At 45.0% G+C, this 27,143-nt stretch overlaps 1 protein-coding gene across 5 annotated transcripts in view; it reads left to right on the top strand.

The window, feature by feature from the left end:
• Positions 1-27,143, top strand: part of LOC138951204 (uncharacterized) — a 336,181-nt gene that overhangs the window by 274,734 nt on the left and 34,304 nt on the right. For 2 of the 5 annotated variants that reach the window (XM_070322862.1, XM_070322858.1), the window contains exons 1-2: positions 8,657-8,795; positions 13,185-13,271. The exons of 1 other annotated variant lie outside the window; for it this stretch is intronic. In XM_070322862.1, coding sequence (XP_070178963.1) covers positions 13,187-13,271 — 85 coding nt within the window. In that variant the 5' untranslated portion in view covers positions 8,657-8,795; positions 13,185-13,186. Of the gene's footprint in view, positions 1-8,656; positions 8,796-13,013; positions 13,084-13,184; positions 13,272-27,143 lie in introns of those variants that run through there. 2 more of the 5 variants (XM_070322859.1, XM_070322861.1) reach the window with 2 other exon arrangements.

Genomic DNA, 27,143 nt, shown 5'->3' with positions numbered 1-27,143 from the left:
ACACACGCACGCACGCATACATTTTAAGACACACACACAGACACACCAACCACCACCCTCACCCGACCACACACACACACGCACACACGCACGTACGCACGTACGCACACACACACACACACACATACACACACACACATGCACACACACGCACACACACACACACACACACAAACACACACACAAACACACACACACAAACGCACACATACACACACACACACGCGCACACACAGATCCACACACACACACACACACAAACACACACACAAACACACACTCAAACACACACAAACACACACATACACACACACATACGCTAACATACATGCACACACACACACACACGCACACACAGATCCACACACATACACACATACACACACACACACACACACACACACACACACATACACACACACACACACACACACACATACACACACACACACACACACACAGATCCACAGACACGCTATCCCCCTCCCACTGACTGACGCATGCACGATGCCCTCAATGACCCTCTTTTACTCTCGGACAGCAGCATCAGGGTTCTCGTAACGGTTTTCTCGGAGGATTCAGGAAAAAATATAGTGAACGGAACAACAGACATCCTAATCTGTTAGAAATTAGATTGATTTGAAAGCTGTGTAAAACGGGACATTGCTGTGGTGTAGCATCAACCCTCAAGTACCCGTTGGTGGCGCTAAGCTTTAAACACCACAGGCAGGCAATGATGCAAGTACTGCTCCAAGGTAACCATACGCTGCTCCCCTTTTAGAATTGTGGCGATTTGTTTCTATTTTCACAAAAATGGAACCACCTTCTTCTTGCCAGTGTTCCGAGATCTTCTTCTTCTTCAGTTCCAGAATTTTCTGGTCACGTGTGAGCTCGTTTGCCCATCTGAGAGCATAGTCAGCTTCACTCCGCTTTCGTTGAGTAGGCATGCTGGGTATTTTTGTGTTTCCATAACCCACCGAACTCCGCCATAGATTGCAGGAATTTTTTCCGTGCGCATATGGTCTTGTGCTTGCGTGTACACACGAAGGGGGTAAGTCACTGGCAGGTGTACACACGAAGGGGGTTAAGTCACCAGCAGGTGTACACACGAAGGGGGTTAAGTCACTAGCAGGTGTACACACGAAGGGGGTTAAGTCACTAGCAGGTGTACACACGAAGGGGGTTAAGTCACTGGCAGGTGTACACACGAAGGGGGTTAAGTCACCAGCAGGTGTACACACGAAGGGGGTTAAGTCACTAGCAGGTGTACACACGAAGGGGGTTAAGTCACTGGCAGGTGTACACACGAAGGGGGGTAAGTCATCAGCAGGTGTACACACGAAGGGGGTTAAGTCACTAGCAGGTGTACACACGAAGGGGGTTAAGTCACAAGCAGGTGTACACACGAAGGGGGTTAAGTCACTAGCAGGTGTACACACGAAGGGGGTTAAGTCACTAGCAGGTGTACACACGAAGGGGGTAAGTCACTAGCAGGTGTACACACGAAGGGGGTTAAGTCACTAGCAGGTGTACACACGAAGGGGGGTAAGTCACCAGCAGGTGTACACACGAAGGGGGTTAAGTCACCAGCAGGTGTACACACGAAGGGGGGTAAGTCACTAGCAGGTGTACACACGAAGGGGGTAAGTCACCAGCAGGTGTACACACGAAGGGGGTTAAGTCACCAGCAGGTGTACACACGAAGGGGGATAAGTCACTAGCAGGTGTACACACGAAGGGGGTTAAGTCACTAGCAGGTGTACACACGAAGGGGGTTAAGTCACCAGCAGGTGTACACACGAAGGGGGTTAAGTCACCAGCAGGTGTACACACGAAGGGGGTTAAGTCACCAGCAGGTGTACACACGAAGGGGGTTAAGTCACTAGCAGGTGTACACACGAAGGGGGATAAGTCACTAGCAGGTGTACACACGAAGGGGGATAAGTCACTAGCAGGTGTACACACGAAGGGAGTTAAGTCACTACACACGAAGGGGGTTAAGTCACTAGCAGGTGTACACACGAAGGGGGTTAAGTCACTAGCAGGTGTACACACGAAGGGGGTTAAGTCACTAGCAGGTGTACACACGAAGGGGGGTAAGTCACCAGCAGGTGTACACACGAAGGGAGTTAAGTCACTACACACGAAGGGGGATAAGTCACTAGCAGGTGTACACACGAAGGGGGATAAGTCACTAGCAGGTGTGCACACGAAGGGGGTTAAGTCACCAGCAGGTGTACACACGAAGGGGGTTAAGCCACTAGCAGGTGTACACACGAAGGGGTTAAGTCACTAGCAGGTGTACACACGAAGGGGGTTAAGTCACTAGCAGGTGTACACACGAAGGGGGTTAAGTCACTAGCAGGTGTACACACGAAGGGGGGTAAGTCACTAGCAGGTGTACACACGAAGGGGGTTAAGTCACCAGCAGGTGTACACACGAAGGGGGTTAAGTCACTAGCAGGTGTACACACGAAGGGGGTTAAGTCACTAGCAGGTGTACACACGAAGGGAGTTAAGTCACTAGCAGGTGTACACACGAAGGGAGTTAAGTCACTAGCAGGTGTACACACGAAGGGGGGTAAGTCACCAGCAGGTGTACACACGAAGGGGGGTAAGTCACTAGCAGGTGTACACACGAAGGGGGTTAAGTCACTAGCAGGAGTACACACGAAGGGGGTTAAGTCACCAGCAGGTGTACACACGAAGGGGGTTAAGCCACTAGCAGGTGTACACACGAAGGGGGTTTAGTCACTAGCAGGTGTACACACGAAGGGGGTTAAGTCACCAGCAGGTGTACACACGAAGGGGTTAAGTCACTAGCAGGTGTACACACGAAGGGGGTTAAGTCACTAGCAGGTGTACACACGAAGGGGGTAAGTCACTAGCAGGTCTGCACATAAGTTGACCTGGAATATCGGAACACTCTCCACTCTTAACCCACCAGTCAGAAGCGACCGGGATTCGAACTCACGACCTCCCGATTAGGAGGCCGACGTATTACCACCACGCCACTACGCCCACCGTTCCGAGATCAACAATAGTTGATAGGGGTAGAGCCGTTCCGAGATCAACAATTGTTGATAGGGGTGGAGCCGTTTAGAAACATCCAAACGGCTGATCGATGTGTTGCCCGGGGTCAGATTGATAGATCCAAGTCCCCATTGCCTGTGACAACCTTCACACAATCCTCACACTCTATGTGTTGCCCGGGGTCAGACTGATAGATCCAAGTCCCCATCGCCTGTGACAACCTTCACACAATCCTCACACTCTATGTGTTGCCCGGGGTCAGACTAATAGATCCAAGTCCCCATCGCCTGTGACAACCTTCACACAATCCTCACACTCTATGTGTTGCCCGGGGTCAGACTGATAGATCCAAGTCCCCATCGCCTGTGACAACCTTCACACAATCCTCACACTCTATGTGTTGCCCGGGGTCAGATTGATAGATCCAAGTCCCCATCGCCTGTGACAACCTTCACACAATCCTCACACTCTATGTGTTGCCCGGGGTCAGATTGATAGATCCAAGTCCCCATCGCCTGTGACAACCTTCACACAATCCTCACACTCTATGTGTTGCCCGGGGTCAGACTGATAGATCCAAGTCCCCATCGCCTGTGACAACCTTCACACAATCCTCACACTCTATGTGTTGCCCGGGGTCAGACTGATAGATCCAAGTCCCCATCGCCTGTGACAACCTTCACACAATCCTCACACTCTATGTGTTGCCCGGGGTCAGATTGATAGATCCAAGTCCCCATCGCCTGTGACAACCTTCACACAATCCTCACACTCTATGTGTTGCCCGGGGTCAGATTGATAGATCCAAGTCCCCATCGCCTGTGACAACCTTCACACAATCCTCACACTCTATGTGTTGCCCGGGGTCAGACTGATAGATCCAAGTCCCCATCGCCTGTGACAACCTTCACACAATCCTCACACTCTATGTGTTGCCCGGGGTCAGACTGATAGATCCAAGTCCCCATCGCCTGTGACAACCTTCACACAATCCTCACACTCTATGTGTTGCCCGGGGTCAGATTGATAGATCCAAGTCCCCATCGCCTGTGACACCCTTCACACAATCCTCACACTCTATGTGTTGCCCGGGGTCAGACTGATAGATCCAAGTCCCCATCGCCTGTGACAACCTTCACACAATTCTCACACTCTATGTGTTGCCCGGGGTCAGACTGATAGATCCAAGTCTCTATCGCCTGTGACAACCTTCACACAATCCTCACACTCTATGTGTTGCCCGGGGTCAGATTGATAGGTCCAAGTCCCCATCGCCTGTGACAACCTTCACACAATCCTCACACTCTATGTGTTGCCCGGGGTCAGATTGATAGGTCCAAGTCCCCATCGCCTGTGACAACCTTCACAAAATCCTCACACTCTATGTGTATGCACATTTCGAGACATACCGCCTTTTGAACACCAGAAAGAGCACGTGCACCCGCTGTGTGCAACGCTTGTGTACCCGTAAAGGCTTGTGCCAGATCACATCGATGGGTGCCGATTCAATTGTGTGTAATTTACCTCCACACTGATACACACACACACACACACACACACACACACATACACACACACACACACACACACACACACACACAGCCACACACACCCCCACACACACACACACACACACACACACACACACACACACACACACACACACACACACACACACACACTGACACCACCATTCTCACTCTGATACCACGCACATACTTTCACAGACACACCATCATACTCATACACGCTCCGGCACAACTATTCCCACGCTGGTACTCGCTCTGGCACATTCTCATTTTGGTTCCACTATTCTCACTCTGGCACACACACACACACACACACACACACACACACACACACACACACACACACACACACACACACACACACACACACACACACACACACACACACTGGCAACAACTTTGATACACACACCTGACACACCCACATCCAGACACAAGCCTGGAAGCACCACTACCACACAGCATAACAGCACAACAGCACTGACACACACATACAGATACATGTTGACCAGGGTGGGATTCGAACCCACGACTTGGGATTTCACAGTCTTTGAATACTGCGCTCTTATCCCCACGGCCACTGTGCTCGCTTGAAAGATACGATACAAATAGTGTTTATAAAGTTCTCAATCAACGATAACTCACTGAGCCCGACCCACTGAGCGATCATCACGTCTGTGGTCCAGGCACCGACCCACTGAGCGATCATCACGTCTGTGGTCCAGGCACCGACCCACTGAGTGATCATCACGTCTGTGGTCCAGGCACCGACCCACTGAGCGATCATCACGTCTGTGGTCCAGGCACCGACCCACTGAGCGATCATCACGTCTGTGGTCCAGGCACCGACCCACTGAACGATCATCACGTCTGTGGTCCAGGCACCGACCCACTGAGCGATCATCACGTCTGTGGTCCGGGCACCGACCCACTGAGCGATCATCACGTCTGTGGTCCAGGCACCGACCCACAGAGCGATCATCACGTCTGTGGTCCAGGCACCGACCCACTGAGCGATCATCACGTCTGTGGTCCAGGCACCGACCCAGTGAGCGATCATCACGTCTGTGGTCCAGGCACCGACCCACTGAGCGATCATCACGTCTGTGGTCCGGGCACCGACCCACTGAGCGATCATCACGTCTGTGGTCCGGGCACCGACCCACTGAGCGATCATCACGTCTGTGGTCCAGGCACCGACCCACAGAGCGATCATCACGTCTGTGGTCCAGGCACCGACCCACTGAGCGATCATCACGTCTGTGGTCCAGGCACCGACACACTGAGCGATCATCACGTCTGTGGTCCAGGCACCGACCCACTGAGCGATCATCACGTCTGTGGTCCAGACACCAACCCACTGAGCGATCATCACGTCTGTGGTCCAGGCACCGACCCACTGAGCGATCATCACGTCTGTGGTCCAGACACCGACCCACTGAGCGATCGTCACGTCTGTGGTCCAGGCACCGACCCAATGAGCGATCATCACGTCTGAGGTCCAGGCACCGACCCACAGAGCGATCATCACGTCTGTGGTCCAGGCACCGACCCACTGAGCGATCATCACGTTTGTGGTCCAGGCACCGACCCACTGAGCGATCATCACGTCTGTGGTCCAGGCACCGACCCACTGTGTGATCATCACGTCTGTGGTCCAGGCACCGACCCACTGAGCTATCATCACGTCTGTGGTCCAGGCACCGACCCACTGAGCGATCATCACGTCTGTGGTCCAGGCACCGACCCACTGAGCGATCATCACGTCTGTGGTCCAGACACCGACCCACTGAGCGATCATCACGTCTGTGGTCCAGGCACCGACCCACTGAGCGATCATCACGTCTGTGGTCCAGACACCGACCCACTGAGCGATCATCACGTCTGTGGTCCAGGCACCGACCCACTGAGCGATCATCACGTCTGTGGTCCAGGCACCGACCCACTGAGCGATCATCACGTCTGTGGTCCAGGCACCGACCCACAGAGCGATCATCACGTCTGTGGTCCAGGCACCGACCCACTGAGCGATCATCACGTCTGTGGTTCAGGCACCGACCCACTGAGCGATCATCACGTCTGTGGTCCAGGCACCGACCCACTGAGTGATCATCACGTCTGTGGTCCAGGCACCGACCCACTGAGCGATCATCACGTCTGTGGTCCAGGCACCGACCCACTGAGCTATCATCACGTCTGTGGTCCAGGCACCGACCCACTGAGCGATCATCACGTCTGTGGTCCAGGCACCGACCCACTGAGCGATCATCACGTCTGTGGTCCAGGCACCGACCCAGGTTTGTTGTTTTTGTCCTTAGTGAGCAATCGTTCAATGAGAACTGTATAAATACTATTCGTGTCCGTGGGGATAAGAGCGCAGTAATCAAAGACGGATAAATCCCAAGTCGTGGGTTCGATTCCCACCCTGGTCAACATTTATTTGTGTGTGTGTGTTGTGTGTGGTGTGTGTGTGTGTGTGATTTGGTGTGTGTGTTTGTGTGTGTGTGTGTGTGTGGTGTGTGTGTGTGTGTGTGGTTTGGTGTGTGTGGTGTGTGTGGTGTGTGTGTGTGTGTGTGTGTGGTGTGTGTGTGTGTGTGTGGTGTGTGTGTGTGTGTGTGTGTGTGTGTGTGTGGTGTGTGTGTGTGTGTGTGTGTGTGTGAGAATGGTGGTGCCAAAAGTGGTGCAAGAGTGCAAATGGTGGTGCCAGAGTGGGCAGTGTGATAGTGGTTGTTCCAGACGTGTGTGTGTGTGTGTGTGTGTGTGTGTGTGTGTGTGTGTGTGTGTGTGTGTGTGTGTGTGTGTGTGTGTGTGTGTGTGTGTGTGTGTGTGAACTTGTGATGCTGTGTTCAAAGGTTGGTGTACAGACGGACGGAGATGCAGACTGGACCTCGTACACTGTTTTGCTGTTGCACCCGCTACGGTAAGCGTAGTCTGTAGGCGGTAAGCCAAAGTGATCCAGTGGAACCCCCTATAAAGACCCTTAAAAAACATTGAGAACATCAGATCTTAAAAAGGATCGAGGGGGTCTTAAACTAGGGGTAACATTTCAGAGGCAATAAACAAGAAACCTAAGAAAGCAAGGCCATGTCTTAAAAGGAAGGGAGTCTTAAATTGGGGGTGTGAAAAGGGGGGGCCACTGTAGCGAAAGATAAGGCAGTTGTTACACACAGACCAACCGACGAGCATGCAGACCTAAGGAACCGACGTTGTCAACTTGTTCTGTTCTCAACATGTTTGACAATACAGGTAAAAAAGACTAGCAAATGAAATTCTCCTTTTGTTTTTGAGAATAATAATAATAATAAATGAGCATTTATATAGCGCAACATCATAACTTTACAATTATGCTTCGAAAATAAAACACTACAGATACATTGGTACGAGGTTACAGAGATAGATAGAGAGAGATTGAGAAGGGGGGGGGGGGAGAGAGAGGAAGCCCGCTAGCGCGGCGATCGAAGAAGTTTTTATTGCTGTGTATACGTCAGTGTTTGGCGCACGATCGAGAGTTCCGTGGCTAGGAGCGTGTGGTTTTCAAGATTTGAAGTGGACAGATTATTGCAGTATTCAGGTGACAGTATATGTAAAAGTGACCAGCACAATGCAATGCAGATTAGTAGTGTTAAAAATGAATCCACTCACACAAAGGCCTTTTATGTGCGAGCGTACCATGCACAGTAGGCAGTGACGCGTAACCCTGCACCTCTCGTATACATTCCCCTCGTGCCTCCACCTTGAAAAGCTTTGAGCCTTTCACTCACTTGTCTTTCTCTTGTCAAGTGTTCAACAACTCTGCCGTCCTCTGACAACTCTGCCGTCCTCTGACAACTCTGCCGTCCTCTGACAACTCTGCCGTCCTCTGACAACTCTGCCGTCCTCTGACAACTCTGCTGTCCTCTGACAACTCTGCCGTCCTCTGACAACTCTGCCGTCCTCTGACAACTCTGCCGTCCTCTGACAACTCTGCCGTCCTCTAAAAACTCTGCCGTCCTCTGACAACTATGCCGTCCTCTGACAACTCTGCCGTCCTCTGACAACTCTGCCGTCCTCTGACAACTCTGCCATCCTCTGACAACTCTGCCGTCCTCTGACAACTCTGCCGTCCTCTGACAACTCTGCCGTCCTCTGACAACTCTGCCGTCCTCTGACAACTCTGCCGTCCTCTGACAACTCTGCCGTCCTCTGACAACTCTGCCGTCCTCTGACAACTCTGCCGTCCTCTGACAACACACAGTAAGTCCATTTCTGTCATCATTATGCGCACATGTTGTCAGTAAATGTTAAGTCTCAATTACGTTCAGTTCCTGAGATATCAAAAAGTAAGTCCATTTAAAACGATTTAAGTTCTCAAACAACAACGGCAGAACACAGCAACTTCCCTTACTGCATATGCGATAGTTTTTTTTTTAACAAACGCGAGTTCAAATAAAACATCGGCAGAACACAGTTGTGAACTCCGGGCGAGAGAAAGTGAGAGAGAGAGAGAGAGAGAGAGAGAGAGAGAGAGAGAGAGAGAGAGAGAGAGAGAGAGAGAGAGAGAGAGAGAGAGAGAGAGAGAGAGAGAGAGAAAGAAGAGAGGGAGAGCGCGCACTTGCGTATCTGTGTATGTGTGTGGGGGGGGGGAGGTTAGGGTTAAAATGATGTTTAAAGGAGTCGGAAGAGAGTAAATAAAAACACATTGAAACAGAGAATGAATAAAAAAAAACACTGTTCAACACACACATTCACGAACGCACGCACGCACGCACGCACGCACACACACACACACACACACACACACACACACACACACACACACACACACACACACACACACACACACACACACACACACACACACACACACACACGTGCGCGCTGAAATATCTATCGGGATACACAGGTACCAATCGTCTGTTCGAAGGCAGAGTACTTAGTTTACACGAACAGTTATGTGTAAAGAAAAAGATTCTGGTGGTTTGAATATGATAAACGTAGTAGATATGCACAACTCATTTATGATTTCCTGGCTTGTTAATTTGCATAACTCCACACAAAAGTATTGGTCTGTTATTCCAAGATATTGTCTGGCATGTCTGGGCATTGGTTTATCGTGCTTTGACTCAAATGCATCTTCGAAAACGATGAATGGCCTCAATAGTTACAGATCATTGTTTTGGAAACAAGTGTTATTAACTTGGCTTGACAATAAAAGTGTTTTCTGTGAAAAGTATAATTTTGAACCAGTACATTTGAAGGACCAATGCATTTGGAACAATATGAATATTCAATTTAAACATAAATGCCTATTTTTTAAAGATTTTATAAAACATAATATCTCATTTGTAAAGGATGTCATGAATGAAAATGGTATTATTATTTCTTTTGAAGATTTATGTGAAAAAGTGGGTTATACACCATCCAGACAGTTTGAATATAATGCATTATGCACAGCACTTAAATCCAGACGTACTGACACATTACCATATCAATATTTTACATTGCAGGATTTCATTATTAATGGTGGAAATATAACAGCAAAGTTTATTAGAGCATGTTTAGTTGATCTTGATGTCCAGATTCCGAGTGCCTGTGATTTTTGGAAACGAAAACATAATGTAGATTTGGATAAGAGAAACTGGTTATTATACGTTATTTGCGTGTTTGACCAAAATATGACATTTTACACAGATCGAGACAGTCATTGTTCTCCGAGACCGCGCTAGCGGTCGAGGTGAACAATGACTGTCGAGATCTGTGTAAAATGTCATATTTTGGTCAAACACGCAAATAACATTTATGTATCGATCGAATTCCTTTCAGGTACTTATGACTTTGTTGTTGTTTTGACGATTGAACGAGCACACACACACATGCATGCAATCCACATGCAATCAAACACATAAGCTTCATATTTGGGCGTTTCAGGTTGACCGAAACTTCAAAGGAACTACAAAACACACGTCATGTACGCACTTTGTTGTTGTTTTGACATTGAACAGCACACACACATGCAATCAAACACATGACGTTTTTTGTTTTTTAGTTCCTTTGAAGTTTCGGTCAACCTGAAAAGCCAAATTATAAAGTTTTGTCGGCCTCTGACGTCACATGACTCAAAGAAGGGAAATCCAATCTCCAATTGATACATTGGCTGTTAACAGCACAAAAGAAGAAAGATTACGTCTGCTGCACTGGAAATTATTACATAGAATATATCCAACCAATATTTTATTAAACATAATGGGATTACGAACATCGAATAAATGTGAATTTTGTAATGAATTAGACACCCTTGAACATTTCTTTTTTAGTTGCCAAGAGGTGATGAAGGGTTGGAAAATATGTACAGATTTTGTTTATAAGAAAATACATGTTGCCATTTTTTTGAATGAAGAAAATGTATTTTTAGGTTATTTTAGGGAAAGTTTGAAAAATTATTATATTTATTTTGTGAACTATTGTATTTTAATCACCAAAATGACCATTGGAAAATTAAAATATGGGAAAAAGTTAGATTAGGGTGTATTATTGGAAACTGAGCTGAACATTAGGAATACATTTATGTTATGATTATTTTTATTTATTTACTTAAACATATTAGTTTACTTATCAAGTTTGTTAATTTAAAAATGTACACATTTGACTGAGAAAAGAAAAGACCTATGAAAAAGGTTTGCTCCAAGCCACACACGAAAAAAAAATAAGGCAAAAAATAATTGTACCGTAAAATCCCTAGCATAAGCCCACCCCCCCTGTGCACAGATTTAGGGCAAAATTGGGGGGTGGGCGTTTGCTAGGGATAGACCCCTTTGCACAAAGTAAGTTTTGTGCTCAACCGTGTAATTGAGTGAATACAAACCCCGAAAGCATGTAAGTTAGGTCGTGTGAGTAGAAGTGAAGGAAAAAAGAAAAAAAAAGGACTTTGAGGCAAAGAAGGCCAACCATGAGAGAGAGAGAGAGAGAGAGAGAGAGAGAGAGAGAGAGAGAGAGAGAGAGAGAGAGAGAGAGAGAGAGAGAGAGAGAGAGAGACGAGAGAGAGAGAGAGGGAGAGAGAGAGAGAGAGAGAGAGAGAGAGAGAGAGAGAGAGAGAGAGAGAGAGAGAGAGAGAGAGAGAGAGAGAGAGAGAGAGAGAGAGAGAGAGAGAGAGAGAGAGAGAGAGAGAGAGAGAGAGAGAGAGAGAGAGAGAGAGAGAGAGAGAGAGAGAGAGGAAGAAAAGGACTGGCTCTTCTGAAAACAACACGAGCATAGTCATTCATATAAATTTATAAAGTAAAAAGAAAATCGCCAGACCTTTGCAAGGACAAACAATAACATCACAATTCCGGGAAAAAGAAACTTGATGAAATGTCGAAATGTCAACACCAATGAAGTCCTTTCTTTCTGTACAGGGAAGAAATTACACGATCGTCTTTGGAAATGAAACGTTAACTGAACTTGGATTTTGTCTTCAAAAGGCCCAATCTTTCTGAGAAAGAAAAACCCACAAACTTAGGAAAAAAAAAGAGAAGAGATACTCGAAAAAACATGAACGATGGGTGGGAGTGAGGAGAGGGGACAAAGAATAAGAAAAAAGGAAAGAAACACGAAAAGGTAAAGAAGGGGAAAAAGATGACTTTTAGAACAGTCTGCACAAATCCTAGTGAAATAGAGCCTATAGTCTCTTTGAAAAAAGCAGGGTGGGCGTTTGCTAGGTAGTTACCCCTGTGCACACCTTTTGGCCCAAAATGGGGGGTGGGCGTTTGCTAGATGGTGGGCTTATGCTAGAGATTTTACGGTAGTAGCAAACCTGCATGCAACTGAGGTTAAAAAAAAATAGTTTACACTCTAATCTTATTTAGATTAATTGCAAATCTGCCAAACGATCAGGAATCAAAAGGGGAAAAAACAAGAACGCGTCGCAGCTTTCCTTTAAAGGGTCTCAATACGCAATCAGGTAAAAAAAATAATCGTAAAAGCATGATTAATATCAGAGTTATTTAGTCATTGTTGCTAAAGGTTTCCCAGTAAGAAATGAATTTCTCGCATACAATTATTAAAGCAGAACTCAGCGAGAACTGTTGCTGTGATCGCTCACTACCTTAAACAAGCATAAAGAAACAAGAAAACACCGGCAACAGTAACTTCCATTATACTGTGTTCTGCCGTTGTTTTTAACAAACCCGAGTTGAAAGAAAACACCGACAGAACACAATAAGTAACTAATTTGCATATAATTTTTTTTAATCTTATCACTTTTTTTAAATGGACCAAAATCAATTCAGAAATCATCCCGACGCTTTATTCCAGTAACATTTCCAGCAAGAAAGCTTTTGTTTTAAATTAAAAAAAGCTCAGAACAGAAAAACGCGTTTTTTCTCGAAACGAGATTTTCGCTCCTACTGCGTTTTGTCAGAGGAGGGCAGAACTGTCTTCAGATAGACTCGGGATCAAGAGGCTAGCGACATAAGCACGACAGTTTTCACGTAACAATGGAAGACAGCCCAGCTTTAGTTGCACTGTAAATATATCAACCAGTCGTTCGACTTAAACAAAAAGAAAGGTAAGTCGTTGGAACATTTGTTACAGTTTTCACGAAAGAACTTTGCCTTTAACTTGGAAGACAAACCAGATCATGTCACACTGTTTTGTTTCTCTCATCAGCAATGGGGGTAACTACAGCTGTGATGCTAATGCTGATCGCTACACACACGCATGCCTGGAGCAGCAAGAAAGTCTGCAAATACGACGGTTAGTCCAAAAGACATTCCTTTTTGTGTAAACCACTATGTAAACCAGGCTAAAGTGTAAATTACTATCGTGTAAGTTAACATCGTGTTCATCACCATGTTGTTAATAACCACCATGTGAATTGCTATCATGGGAATTATTGGCATGTGAACTACCACCGTGTGAATTACTATCTTGTGAATCACTATCGTGTAAATTACTTACCTGTGAATTACTATCATGCGAATTACTATCTTGTGAATCACTATCGTGTGAATTACTATCTTGTGAATCACTATCGTGTAAATTACTAACCTGTGAATTACTATCATGCGAATTACTATCGTGCGAATTACTATCGTGTGAATTACTATCGTGTGAATTACTATCGTGTGATTAATATCGTGTAAATTACTATCATGTGAATTACTATCATGCGAATTACTGCTGTGTGAAATACTATCTTAGAAATCCCTATCGTGTGAATTACTATCATGCGAATTACTATTGTGTGAATTACTAGCATGTGTATTACTATATTGCCAATTACTATCATTTTAATTACTATTGTATGAATTACTAATGTGTGAATTAATTACTATTGTGTGAATTACTAGCATGTGTATTACTATATTGCCAATTACTATCATTTTAATTACTATCTTGTGAATTACTATCATGTGAAATATCACCATGTGAATTACTATTTTGTCACTTACTATTATGTGAATTACCACAATTAGAATTACTATTATGTGTATTACTATCTTGTGAATTACATGTACAAACGTATGAATTACCATAGTGCCAAATATCGTCGTGTAAATAACCACCGTGTGAACTACTATCGTATAAAACACCATACAAATCCCGACTAATCTGTCTAATGAAACAATTCCCAGCATAGCTTTTTATACATCCAATGTGTGGTGTGATACTAGTGTGGGTGGATGGTATCTACGTTTAATGTGTGACGTCAGTGCGACTGGTTTGATTCATATGTACACTGTGTATTGTGTGATGACAGACTGTAAGCTGTGTGTGTTGTGTGATGACACACTGTAAGCTGTGTGTGTTGTGTGATGACAGACTGTAAGCTGTGTGTGTTGTGTGATGACACACTGTAAGCTGTGTGTGTTGTGTGATGACAGACTGTACACTGTGTGTGTTGTGTGATGACAGACTGTAAGCTGTGTGTGTTGTGTAATGAGAGACTGTAAGCTGTGTGTGTTGTGTAATGGCAGACTGTAAACTGTGTGTGTTGTGATGACAGACTGTAAGCTGTGCGTGTTGTGTGATGACAGACTGTAAGCTGTGTGTGTTGTGTAATGACAGACTATAAGCTGTGTGTGTTGTGTAATGAGAGACTGTAAGCTGTGTGTGCTGTGTAATGACACATTGTAATCCGTGTGTGTTGTGTAATGGCAGACTGTAAGCTGTGTGTGTTGTGTGATGACAGACTGTAAGCTGTGTGTGTTGTGTGATGACAGACTGTAAGCTGTGTGTTGTGTGATGACTGACTGTAAGCTGTAAGTTGTGTGATGACAGACTGTAAGCTGTGTGTGTTGTGTGATGACAGACTGTAAGCTGTGTGTTGTGTGATGACTGACTGTAAGCTGTGTGTGTTGTGTGATGACAAACTGTAATCTGTGTGTGTTGTGTAATGACAGACTGTAAGTTGTGTGTGTTGTGTGATGACAGACTGTAAGCTGTGTGTGTTGTGTGATGACAGAATGTACGTTGTGTGTGTTGTGTGATGACAGACTGTAAGCTGTGTGTGTTGTGTGTTGACAGACTGTAAGCTGTGTGTGTTGTGTAATGACACACTGTAAGCTGTGTGTTGTGTAATGACACACTGTAAGCTGTGTGTTATGTAATGACACACTGTAAGCTGTGTGTGTTGTGTGATGACAGACTGTAAGCTGTGTGTGTTATGTGATGACAGACTGTAAGCTGCGTGTGCTGTGTAATGACAGACTGTAAGCTGTGTGTTGTGTGATGACAGACTGTAAGATGTGTGTGTGTTGTGTGATGACAGACTGTAAGCTGTGTGTTGTGTAATGACAGACTGTAAGCTGTGTGTGTTGTGTAAAGACACACTGTAAGCTGTGTGTTGTTGTGACAAACGGATTTGCACATAATTGTATATTGGAGTTATGTGACGCAGGTGTACAAGATTTCATGGGCCACGAACTTTGAGTAGGCGCAGTGCGGTGAAATATTGTCCGGACAGTGCAGTGATGTCACGTGTGAGATGTGACCAATCAGAGAAGAGTATTGACTTGAGGTGGCGTTGTATAGACATTACACGGACAGAGCTTTACAGACCACTGAAGGTAGAAGAAGGGTCTTCTGTTGGTAAAGTTTCTCACCGGGCGCTAGAGGTCGTTGGACTCGTGCCGCGGTATTGAATCGCAGGATTCAACTGCTGTGTTTACAGGTATTTATTGAATTGATATTTTGCTCGGAGATATTATTTTGCTCGGAAATATTGACTTGAGAAATGACCGGGAGAGTCATGTGTGAATTGGCTGAAAAGCGTGCGCGGTTGTCAGCCATTGTTGAAAAGGGAATGTTTACATGTTTTTTCGGAAATGAAGTCGCTTATGAGTAAGCGGGTGTATATACTGTAACCGCATAAGTTAGTTGACGGTAGTGATAAAGAATGTCAGAAAAGTTTATTCAAGTATGGAGACTTATGGTAGTTTAAACTTGTGTTTTTAGCATCCCGGGCCGAGGGGGTCGCGGAAGTGGGGAGACGAGACGGGAGGTTCCGCCCTTACGTCCCGAGCCGTGAGCTGCGGGAGCGCAGGAGGGAGTCAGCGTGAAGCGCTGTAGAATGGGGACCCCGTCCCATTCCACCACGCGAAGACAGTTTGCGTGGGTGGGGTGGATCAGTACGTGCCACTGAATGTGTGAGTACGACTGGCAAAAAGCAACCAGCGAGATAGCTGTGCGGAGATACGTTCCCCAAGTAAACAAACACGAGACGTAGAGCGTTCGTGGTTTTTCTATCTGTGTGTAACAAAAATGAGTATTGACAGAAGTATTGCCTGAGACAATGACTTCGTGTGTAGTGAGACAGACAGGCTCTCACGGAAAAAAGCTTGAAGTGTTCTACGTGTGTGCACGTGAATTATAGACTGCATGAGAAAGTAACATGTGTGTATTTCTGTGCAGCTAGATTTCTGTATATTGACAGAAATATAACTTTCATGTTGAGTGAGAGTGATTTGTAGAATGAATGGGAAATAATATGTTTATGTTGTGTTGATTATTTCAATAGAGGTACATGGGCAAAGGGCTGTAACCGTGTTCTTGTCTTTGTGCCTGGTTGGAGTGTGTGTGTGTGTGTGAAGGCTAGGTAGTAAACAGAGAGAAGCACGCACAATTTCTGATAGGAGTAAATATACATACATACAGACATACACACGTACATTCCAGCCGTAACAGTTGTGTAATGACAGACTGTAAGCTGTGTGTGTTGTGTGATGACAGACTGTAAGTTGTGTGTGTTGTGTGATGACAGACTGTAAGATGTGTGTGTTGTGTGATGACAGACTGTAAGCTGTGTGTGTTGTGTAATGACAGACTGTAAGATGTGTGTGTTGTGTGATGACAGACTATAAGCTGTGTGTGTTGTGTGATGACAGACTGTAAGCTGTTAGTTTTGCGATGACAGACTGTAAGCTGTGTGTTGTGTGATGACTGACTGTAAGCTGTGTGTTGTGTGATGACTGACTGTAAGCTGTGTGTTGTGTGATGACAGACTGTAAGCTGTGTGTGTTGTGTAATGACAGACTGCAGGCTGTGTGTGTGTTGTGTGATGACAGACTGAAAGTTGTGTGTTGTGTGATGACAGACTGTAAGCTGTGTGTGTTGTGTGACGACAGAATGTAAGCTGTGTGTGTTGTGTGATGACAGACTGTAATCTGTGTGTGTGTTGTGTGATGACAGACTGTAAGCTGTGTGTGTTGTGTGATGACAGACTGTAAGCTGTGTGTGCTGTGTAATGACAAACTGTAAGCTGTGTGTTGTTGTGTGATGACAGACTGTAAGCTGCGTGTTGTGTGATGACAGATTGTAAGATGTGTGTGTTGTGTGATGACAGACTGTAAGCTGTGTGTGTTGTGTGATGCCAGACTGTAAGCTGTGTGTGTTGTGTGATGACAGAGTGTAAGCTGTGTGTGTTGTGTGATGACAAACTTTAAGCTGTGTGTGTTGTGTGATGACATATTGTAAGCTGTGTGTGTTGTGTGATGACAGACTGTAAGCTGTGTGTTATGTGATAACAGACTGTAAGCTGTGTGTGTTGTGTGATGACACACTGTAAGCTGTGTGTTGTGTGATGACACACTGTAATCTGTGTGTGTGTTGTGTGATGACAGACTGTAAGCTGCGTGTGCTGTGTAATGACAGATTGTAAGCTGTGTGTGTTGTGTGATGATAGACTGTAGGTTGTGTGTGTGTTGTGTGATAACAGACTGTAAGCTGTGTGTTGTGTGATGACAGACTGTGAGCTTTGTGTGTTGTGTGATGACAGACTGTAAGCTGTGTGTGTTGTGTGATGACAGACTGTAAGATGTGCGTTGTGTGATGACAGACTGTAAGCTGTGTGTGATGTGTGATGACAGATTTTAAGCTGTGTGTGTTGTGTAATGACAGACTGTAAGCTGTGTGTGTTGTGTGATGACAGAATGTAAGCTGTGTGTGTTGTGTGATGACAGACTATAAGCTGTGTGTTGTGTAATGACATACTGTAAGCTGTGTGTTGTGTGATGACAGACTGTAAGCTGTGTGTGTTGTGTAATGACAGACTGTATATGTAAGCTGTGTGTTGTGTGATGAAAGACTGTAAGTTGTGTGTTGTGTGATGACAGACTGTAAGCTGTGTGTGTGTGTGTGTTGTGTAATGACAGACTGTAAGCTGTGTGTGTTGTGTAATGACAGACTGTGAGCTGTGTGTGTTGTGTAATGACAGACTGTAAGCTGTGTGTTGTGTGATGACAGACTGTAAGTTGTGTGTGTTGTGTGATGACAGACTGTAAGCTGTGTGTGTTGTGTGATGACAGACTGTAAGTTATGTGTGTTGTGTGAAGAAAGACTGTAAGCTGTGTGTTGTGTGATGACAGACTATAAGCTGTGTGTTGTGTGATGACAGACTGTAAGGTGTGTGTTGTGTATTGACAGACTGTAAGCTGTGTGTGTTGTGTGATGACACACTGTAAGTTGTGTGTGTTGTGTGATGACATACTGTAAGCTGTGTGTGTGTTGTGTGATGACAGACTGTAAGTTGTGTGTGTTGTGTTATGACAGACTGTAAGATGTGTGTGTTGTGTGTTGACAGACTGTAAGCTGTGTGTGTTGTGTAATGACACACTGTAAGCTGTGTGTTGTGTAATGACACACTGTAAGATGTGTGTTGTGTAATGACAAACTGTAAGCTGTGTGTGTTGTGTGATGACACACTGTAAGCTGTGTGTGTTATGTGATGACAGACTGTAAGCTGTGTGTGTTGTGTAATGACAGATTGTAAGCTCTGTGTGTTGTGTGATGAAAAACTGTAAGCTGTGTGTGTTGTGTGATGACAGACTGTAAGCTGTGTGTGTTGTGTAATGACAGACTGCAAGCTGTGTGTGTTATGTAATGACAGACTGTAAGCTGTGTGTTGTGCAATGACAGACTGTAAGCTGTGTGTGTTGTGTGATGACAGACTGTAAGCTGTGTGTGTTGTGTGATGACAGACTGTAAGCTGTGTGTGTTGTGTGATGACAAACTGTACGTTGTGTGTTGTGTAATGACAGACTGTAAGATGTGTGTGTTGTGTGATGACAGACTATAAGCTGTGTGTGTTGTGTGATGACAGACTATAAGCTGTGTGTGTTGTGTGATGACAGACTGTAAGCTGTTAGTTTTGTGATGACAGACTGTAAGCTGTGTGTGTTGTGTGATGACAGACTGTAAGCTGTTAGTTTTGCGATGACAGACTGTAAGCTGTGTGTGTTGTGTGATGACAGACTGTAAGCTGTGTGTGCTGTGTAATGACAAACTGTAAGCTGTGTGTTGTGTGATGACAGACTGTAAGCTGTGTGTGTTGTGTGATGACAGACTGTAAGCTGTGTGTGTTGTGTGATGACACACTGTAAGCTGTGTGTTGTGCAATGACAGACTGTAAGCTGTGTGTGTTGTGTAATGACAGACTGTAAGCTGTGTGTGATGTGTAATGACAGACTGTAATCTCTGTGTGTGTTGTGTGATGAAAGACTGTAAGCTGTGTGTGTAGTGTGATGACAGATTGTAAGCTGTGTGTGTTGTGTGATGACAGACTGTAAGCTGTGTGTGTGTTGTGTGATGACGGACTGTAAGCTGTGTGTTGTGTGATGACAGACTGTAAGCTGTGTGTGTTGTGTGATGACAGACTGTAAGCTGTGTGTGCTGTGTGATGACAAACTGTAAGCTGTGTGTTGTGTAACGACAGACTGTAAGCTGTGTGTGTTGTGTAATGAGAGACTGTAAGCTGTGTGTGCTGTGTAATGACACACTGTAATCTGTGTGTGTTGTGTGATGACAGATTGTAAGCTGTGTGTGTTGTGTGATGACAGACTGTAAGCTGTGTGTTGTGTGATGACAGACTGTAAGATGTGTGTGTTGTGTGATGACAGACTGTAAGCTGCGTGTGCTGTGTAATGACAGATTGTAAGCTGTGTGTGTTGTGTGATGACACACTGTAAGCTGTGTGTTGTGCAATGACAGACTGTAAGCTGTGTGTGTTGTGTAATGACAGACTGTAAGCTGTGTGTGATGTGTAATGACAGACTGTAAGCTGTGTGTTGTGCAATGACAGACTGTAAGCTGTGTGTGTTGTGTAATGACAGACTGTAAGCTGTGTGTGATGTGTAATGACAGACTGCAAGCTGTGTGTGTGTTGTGTGATGACAGACTGTAAGCTGTGTGTGCTGTGTGATGACAGACTGTAAGCTGTGTGTGTTGTGTGATGACAGACTGTATGCTGTGTGTGTGTGTGTTGTGTGATGACAGACTGTAAGCTGTGTGTGTTGTGTGATGACTGACTGTAAGATGTGTGTTGTGTAATGACAGACTGTAAGCTGTGTGTTGTGTGATGACAGACTGTAAGCTGTGTGTGTTGTGTGACGACAGAATGTAAGCTGTGTGTGTTGTGTGATGACAGATTGTAATCTGTGTGTGTTGTGTGATGACAGACTGTAAGCTGTGTGTGTTGTGTAATGACAGACTGTAAGCTGTGTGTGATGTGTAATGACAGACTGCAAGCTGTGTGTGTGTTGTGTGATGACAGACTGTAAGCTGTGTGTGTTGTGTGATGACAGACTGTAAGCTGTGTGTTGTGTAACGACAGACTGTAAGCTGTGTGTGTTGTGTGCTGACAGAGTGTAAGCTCTGTGTGTTGTGTGATGACAAACTTTAAGCTGTGTGTGTTGTGTGATGACATATTGTAAGCTGTGTGTGTTGTGTGATGACAGACTGTAAGCTGTGTGTTATGTGATAACAGACTGTAAGCTGTGTGTGTTGTGTGATGACACACTGTAAGTTGTGTGTGTTGTGTGATGACAGATTGTAAGCTCTGTGTGTTGTGTGATGACAGACTGTAAGATGTGTGTGTTGTGTGATGACAGACTGTAAGCTGTGTGTGTTATGTAATGACAGACTGTAAGCTGTGTGTTGTGTGATAACAGACTGTAAGTTTTGTGGTGTGTAATGACAGACTGTAAGCTGCGTGTGTTGTGTGATGACAGAATGTAAGCTGTGTGTGTTGTGTGATGACAGACTGCAAGCTGTGTGTGTTGTGAAACGACAGACTGTAAGGTGTGTGTTGTGTGATGACACACTGTAAGCTGTGTGTTGTGTAATGACACACTGTAAGATGTGTGTTGTGTAATGACAAACTGTAAGCTGTGTGTGTTGTGTGATGACACACTGTAAGCTGTGTGTGTTATGTGATGACAGACTGTAAGCTGTGTGTGGTGTGTAATGACAGAATGTAAGCTGTGTGTTGTGTGATGACATACTGTAAGCTGTGTGTGTGTTGTGTGATGACAGACTGTAAGCTGTGTGTGTTGTGTGATGACAGACCGTAAGCTGTGTGTGTTATGTAATGACAGACTGTAAGCTGTGTGTTGTGCAATGACAGACTGTAAGCTGTGTGTGTTGTGTGATGACAGACTGTAAGATGTGTGTGTTGTGTGATGACAGACTGTAAGATGTGTGTTGTGCAATGACAGACTGTAAGCTGTGTGTGTTGTGTAATGACAGACTGTAAGATGTGTGTGTTGTGTGATGACAGACTATAAGCTGTGTGTGTTGTGTGATGACAGACTGAAAGCTGTGTGTGTTGTGTGATGACAGACTGAAAGCTGTGTGTTGTGTGATGACAGACTATAAGCTGTGTGTGTTGTGTGATGACAGACTGAAAGCTGTTAGTTTTGCGATGACAGACTGTAAGCTGTGTGTGTTGTGTGATGACAGACTGTAAGCTGTGTGTGTTGTGTGATGACAGACTGTAAGCTGTGTGTGTTGTGTGATGACAGACTGTAAGCTGTGTGTGTTGTGTGATGACAGACTGTAAGCTGTGTGTGTTGTGTGATGACACACTGTAAGCTGTGTGTTGTGCAATGACAGACTGTAAGCTGTGTGTGTTGTGTGATGCCAGAATGTAAGCTGTGTGTGTTGTGTGATGACAGACTGTAATCTCTGTGTGTGTTGTGTGATGAAAGACTGTAAGCTGTGTGTGTTGTGTGATGACAGACTGTAAGATGCCTGTGTGTGTTGTGTGAGGACAGACTGGAAGCTGTGTGTGTTGTGTGATGACAGACTGTAAGCTGTCTGTGTGTGTTGTGTGATGACAGACTGTAAGCTGTGTGTTGTGTGATGACAGATTGTGAGCTGTGTGTGTTGTGTGATGACAGACTGTAAGCTGTGTGTGCTGTGTGATGACAGACTGTAAGCTGTGTGTTGTGTGATGCCAGACTGTAAGCTGTGTGTGTTGTGTGATGACAGAGTGTAAGCTGTGTGTGTTGTGTGATGACAAACTTTAAGCTGTGTGTGTTGTGTGATGACAGATTGTAAGCTGTGTGTGTTGTGTGATGACAGACTGTAAGCTGTGTGTTGTGTGATGACAGACTGGAAGCTGTGTGTGTTGTGTGATGACAGACTGTAAGATGCCTGTGTGTGTTGTGTGATGACAGACTGGAAGCTGTGTGTGTTGTGTGATGACAGACTGTAAGCTGTGTGTTATGTGATGACAGACTGTAAGCTGTGTGTGTTGTGTGATGACAGACTGTAAGCTGTGTGTTGGGTCATGACAGACTGTAAGTTGTGTGTTGTGTGATGACAGACTGTAAGGTTTGTGTGTTGTCTGATGACTGACTGTAAGCTGTGTGTTGTGTGATGACAGACTGCAAGCTGTGTGTGTTGTGAAACGACAGACTGTAAGGTGTGTGTTGTGTGATGACAGACTGTAAGCTGTGTGTGTTGTTTGATGACAGACTGTATGCTGTGTGTGTGTGTGTTGTGTGATGACAGACTGTAAGCTGTGTGTGTTGTGTGATGACAGATTGTAAGCTGTGTGTTGTGTGATGAAAGACTGAAAGTTGTGTGTTGTGTGATGACAGACTGTAAGCTGTGTGTGTTGTGTGACGACAGAATGTAAGCTGTGTGTGTTGTGTGATGACAGACTGTAAGCTGTGTGTGTTGTGTAATGAGAGACTGTAAGCTGTGTGTGCTGTGTAATGACACACTGTAATCTGTGTGTGTTGTGTGATGACAGATTGTACGCTGTGTGTGTGTTGTGTGATGACAGACTGTAAGCTGTGTGTGTTGTGTGATGACAGACTGTAAGCTGTGTGTTGTTTAATGACAGACTGTAAGCTGTGTGTGTTGTGTGCTGACAGAGTGTAAGCTCTGTGTGTTGTGTGATGACAAACTTTAAGCTGTGTGTGTTGTGTGATGACATATTGTAAGCTGTGTGTGTTGTGTGATGACAGACTGTAAGCTGTGTGTTATGTGATAACAGACTGTAAGCTGTGTGTGGTGTGTAATGACAGAATGTAAGCTGTGTGTTGTGTGATGACATACTGTAAGCTGTGTGTGTGTTGTGTGATGACAGACTGTAAGCTGTGTGTGTTGTGTGATGACAGACCGTAAGCTGTGTGTGTTGTGTAAAGACACACTGTAAGCTGTGTGTTGTGTAATGACAGACTGTAAGCGGTGTGTGTTGTGTGATGACAGACTGCAAGCTGTGTGTGTGTTGTGTGATGACAGACTGTAAGCTGTGTGTGTTGTGTGATGACAAACTGTACGTTGTGTGTTGTGTAATGACAGACTGTAATATGTGTGTGTTGTGTGATGACAGACTATAAGATTTGTGTGTTGTGTGATGACAGACTGTAAGCTGTGTGTGTTGTGTGATGACAGACTGTAAGCTGTGTGTGTCGTGTGATGACAGACTGTAAGCTGTGTGTTTTGTGTGATGACAGACTGTAAGCTGTGTGTGTTATGTAATGACAGACTGTAAGATGTGTGTTGTGTAATGACAGACTGTAAGCTGTGTGTGTTGTGTGATGACAGATTGTAAGCTCTGTGTGTTGTGTGATGAAAAACTGTAAGCTGTGTGTGTTGTGTGATGACAGACTGTAAGCTGTGTGTGTTGTGTGATGACAGACTGTAAGCTGTGTGTGTTGTGTGATGACAGACTGTAAGCTGTGTGTGTTGTGTGATGACAGACTGTAAGCTGTGTGTTGTGTGATGACAGACTGTAAGCTGTGTGTGTTGTGTGATGACAGACTGTAAGCTGTGTGTGTGTGTGTGTTGTGTGATGACAGACTGTAAGCTGCCTGTGTGTGCTGTGTGATGACAGACTGTAAGCTGCCTGTGTGTGTTGTGTGATGACAGACTGGAAGCTGTGTGTGTTGTGTGATGACTGACTGTAAGCTGTGTGTGTTGTGCAATGACAGACTGTAAGCTGTGTGTGTTGTGTGATGACAGACTGTAAGATGTGTGTTGTGTAATGACAGACTGTAAGCTGTGTGTGTTGTGTGATGACAGACTGTAAGCTGTGTGTGTTGTGTAATGACAGACTGCAGGCTGTGTGTGTGTTGTGTGATGACAGACTGTAAGCTGTGTGTGTTGTGTGATGACATACTATAAGCTGTGTGTGTTGTGTTATGACAGACTATAAGCTGTGTGGGTTGTGTGATGACAGACTGTAAGCTGTGTGTGTGTTGTGTGATGACAGACTGTAAGCTGTGTGTTGTGTGATGGCAGACTGTGAGCTGTGTGTGTTGTGTAATGACAGACTGTAAGCTGTGTGTTGTGTGATGACAGACTGTAAGCTGTGTGTTGTGTGATGCCAGAATGTAAGCTGTGTGTGTTGTGTGATGACAGAGTGTAAGCTGTGTGTGTTGTGTGATGACAATTTTTAAGCTGTGTGTGTTGTGTGATGACAGATTGTAAGCTGTGTGTGTTGTGTGATGACAGACTGTAAGCTGTGTGTTATGTGATAACAGACTGTAAGCTGTGTGTGTTGTGTGATGACAGAGTGTAAGCTGTGTGTGTTGTGTGATGACAGACTGTAATCTGTGTGTGTTGTGTGATGACACACTGTAAGCTGTGTGTTGTGTAATGACAGACTGTAAGCTGTGTGTGTTGTGTGATGACAGACTGTAAGCTGTGTGTTGGGTCATGACAGACTGTAAGTTGTGTGTTGTGTGATGACAGACTGTAAGCTGTGTGTGTTGTGTGATGACAGACTGTAAGCTGTGTGTGTTGTGTGATGACAGACTGTAATCTGTGTGTGTGTTGTGGGATGACAGACTTTAAGCTGTGTGTGTTGTGTGATGACAGATTGTAAGCTATGTGTTGTGTGATGACAGACTGTAAGCTGTGTGTGTGTGTTGTGTGATGACAGACTGTAAGCTGTGTGTTGTGTGATGACAGACTCTGAGCTTTGTGTGTTGTGTGATGACAGACTGTAAGCTGTGTGTGTTGTGTGATGACAGACTGTAAGCTGTGTGTTGTGTGATGACAGACTATAAGCTGTGTGTGATGTGTGATGACAGAGTGCAAGCTGTTTGTGTTGTGTGATGACAAACCGTAAGTCGTGTGTGTTGTGTTATGACCGACTGTAAGCTGTGTGTGTTGTGTAATGACAAACTGTAATATGTGTGTTGTGTGATGACTGACTGTAAGCTGTGTGTTGTGTGATGACAGACTGTAAGCTGTGTGTGTTGTGTGATGACTGACTGTATATGTAAGCTGTGTGTTGGGTCATGACAGACTGTAAGTTGTGTGTTGTGTGATGACAGACTGTAAGCTGTCTGTGTGTGTTGTGTGATGACAGACTGGAAGCTGTGTGTGTTGTGTGATGACAGACTGTAAGCTGTCTGTGTGTGTGATGACAGACTGTAAGATGTGTGTTGTGTGATGACAGACTGTAAGTTGTGTGTGTTGTGTGATGACAGATTTTAAGCTGTGTGTGTTGTGTGATGATAGACTGTAGGTTGTGTGTGTTGTGTAATGACAGAATGTAAGCTGTGTGTGTTGTGTGATGACAGACTGTAAGCTGTGTGTTGTGTGATGACTGACTGTAAGCTGTGTGTTGTGTGATGACAGACTGTAAGGTGTGTGTTGTGTAATGACAGACTGTAAGCTGTGTGTGTTGTGTGATGACAGACTGTAATATGTGTGTGTTGTGTAATGACACACTGTAAGTTGTGTGTGTTGTGTGATGACAGACTGTAAGCTGTGTGTGTTGTGTGATGACAGACTGTAAGTTGTGTGTGTTGTGTGATGACAGACTGTAAGATGTGTGCGTTGTGTGTTGACAGACTGTAAGCTGTGTGTGTTGTGTAATGACACACTGTAAGCTGTGTGTTGTGTAATGACATACTGTAAGCTGTGTGTTGTGTAATGACAGACTGTAAGCTTTGTGTATTGTGTGATGACAGACTGTAAGCTGTGTGTGTTATGTGATGACAGACTGTAAGCTGCGTGTGCTGTGTAATGACAGACTGTAAGCGGTGTGTGTTGTGTGATGATAGACTGTACGATGTGTGTGTGTTGTGTGATGACAGACTGTAAGCTGCGTGTGCTGTGTAATGACAGATTGTAAGCTGTGTGTGTTGTGTGATGACACACTGTAAGCTGTGTGTTGTGCAATGACAGACTGTAAGCTGTGTGTGTTGTGTAATGACAGACTGTAAGGTGTGTGTGTCGTGTGATGACAGACTGTAAGATGTGTGTGTTGTGTGATGACAGACTGTAAATTGTGTGTGTTGTGTGATGACAGACTGTAAGCTGTGTGTGTTGTGTGATGACAGACTGTAAGCTGTGCGTGTTGTGTGATGACAGACTGTAAGCTGTGTGTGTTGTGTGATGACAGACTGTAAGCTGTGTGTTGTGTGATGACAGACTGTAAGCTGTGTGTGTTGTGTGATGGCAGACTGTAAGCTGTGTGTGTTGTGTGATGACAGACTGTAAGCTGTGTGTGTTGTGTAATGACAGACGGTAAGCTGTGTGTGTTGTGGGATGACAGACTTTAAGCTGTGTGTGTTGTGTGATGACAGATTGTAAGCTATGTGTTGTGTGATGACAGACTGTAAGCTGTGTGTGTGTGTTGTGTGATGACAGACTGTAAGCTGTGTGTGTTGTGTGATGACAGACTGTAAGCTGTGTGTGTTGTGTGATGACAGACTGTAAGCTGTGTGTGTTGTGTAATGACAGACTGTGAGCTGTGTGTGTTGTGCGATGACAGACTGTAAGGTGTGTTTTGTGTGATGACAGACTGTAAGCTGTGTGTTGTGTGATGACTGACTGTAAGATGTGTGTTGTGTAATGACAGACTGTAAGCTGTGTGTGTTG

The sequence above is a fragment of the Littorina saxatilis genome, linkage group LG16 (genome assembly GCF_037325665.1).
Source record: "Littorina saxatilis isolate snail1 linkage group LG16, US_GU_Lsax_2.0, whole genome shotgun sequence".
In the NCBI taxonomy this organism is placed as follows: Eukaryota; Metazoa; Mollusca; class Gastropoda; order Littorinimorpha; family Littorinidae; genus Littorina; species Littorina saxatilis.
The sequence above is the reverse complement of the archived record's forward strand: the minus strand, read 5'-3'. Positions and strand labels throughout refer to the sequence as shown.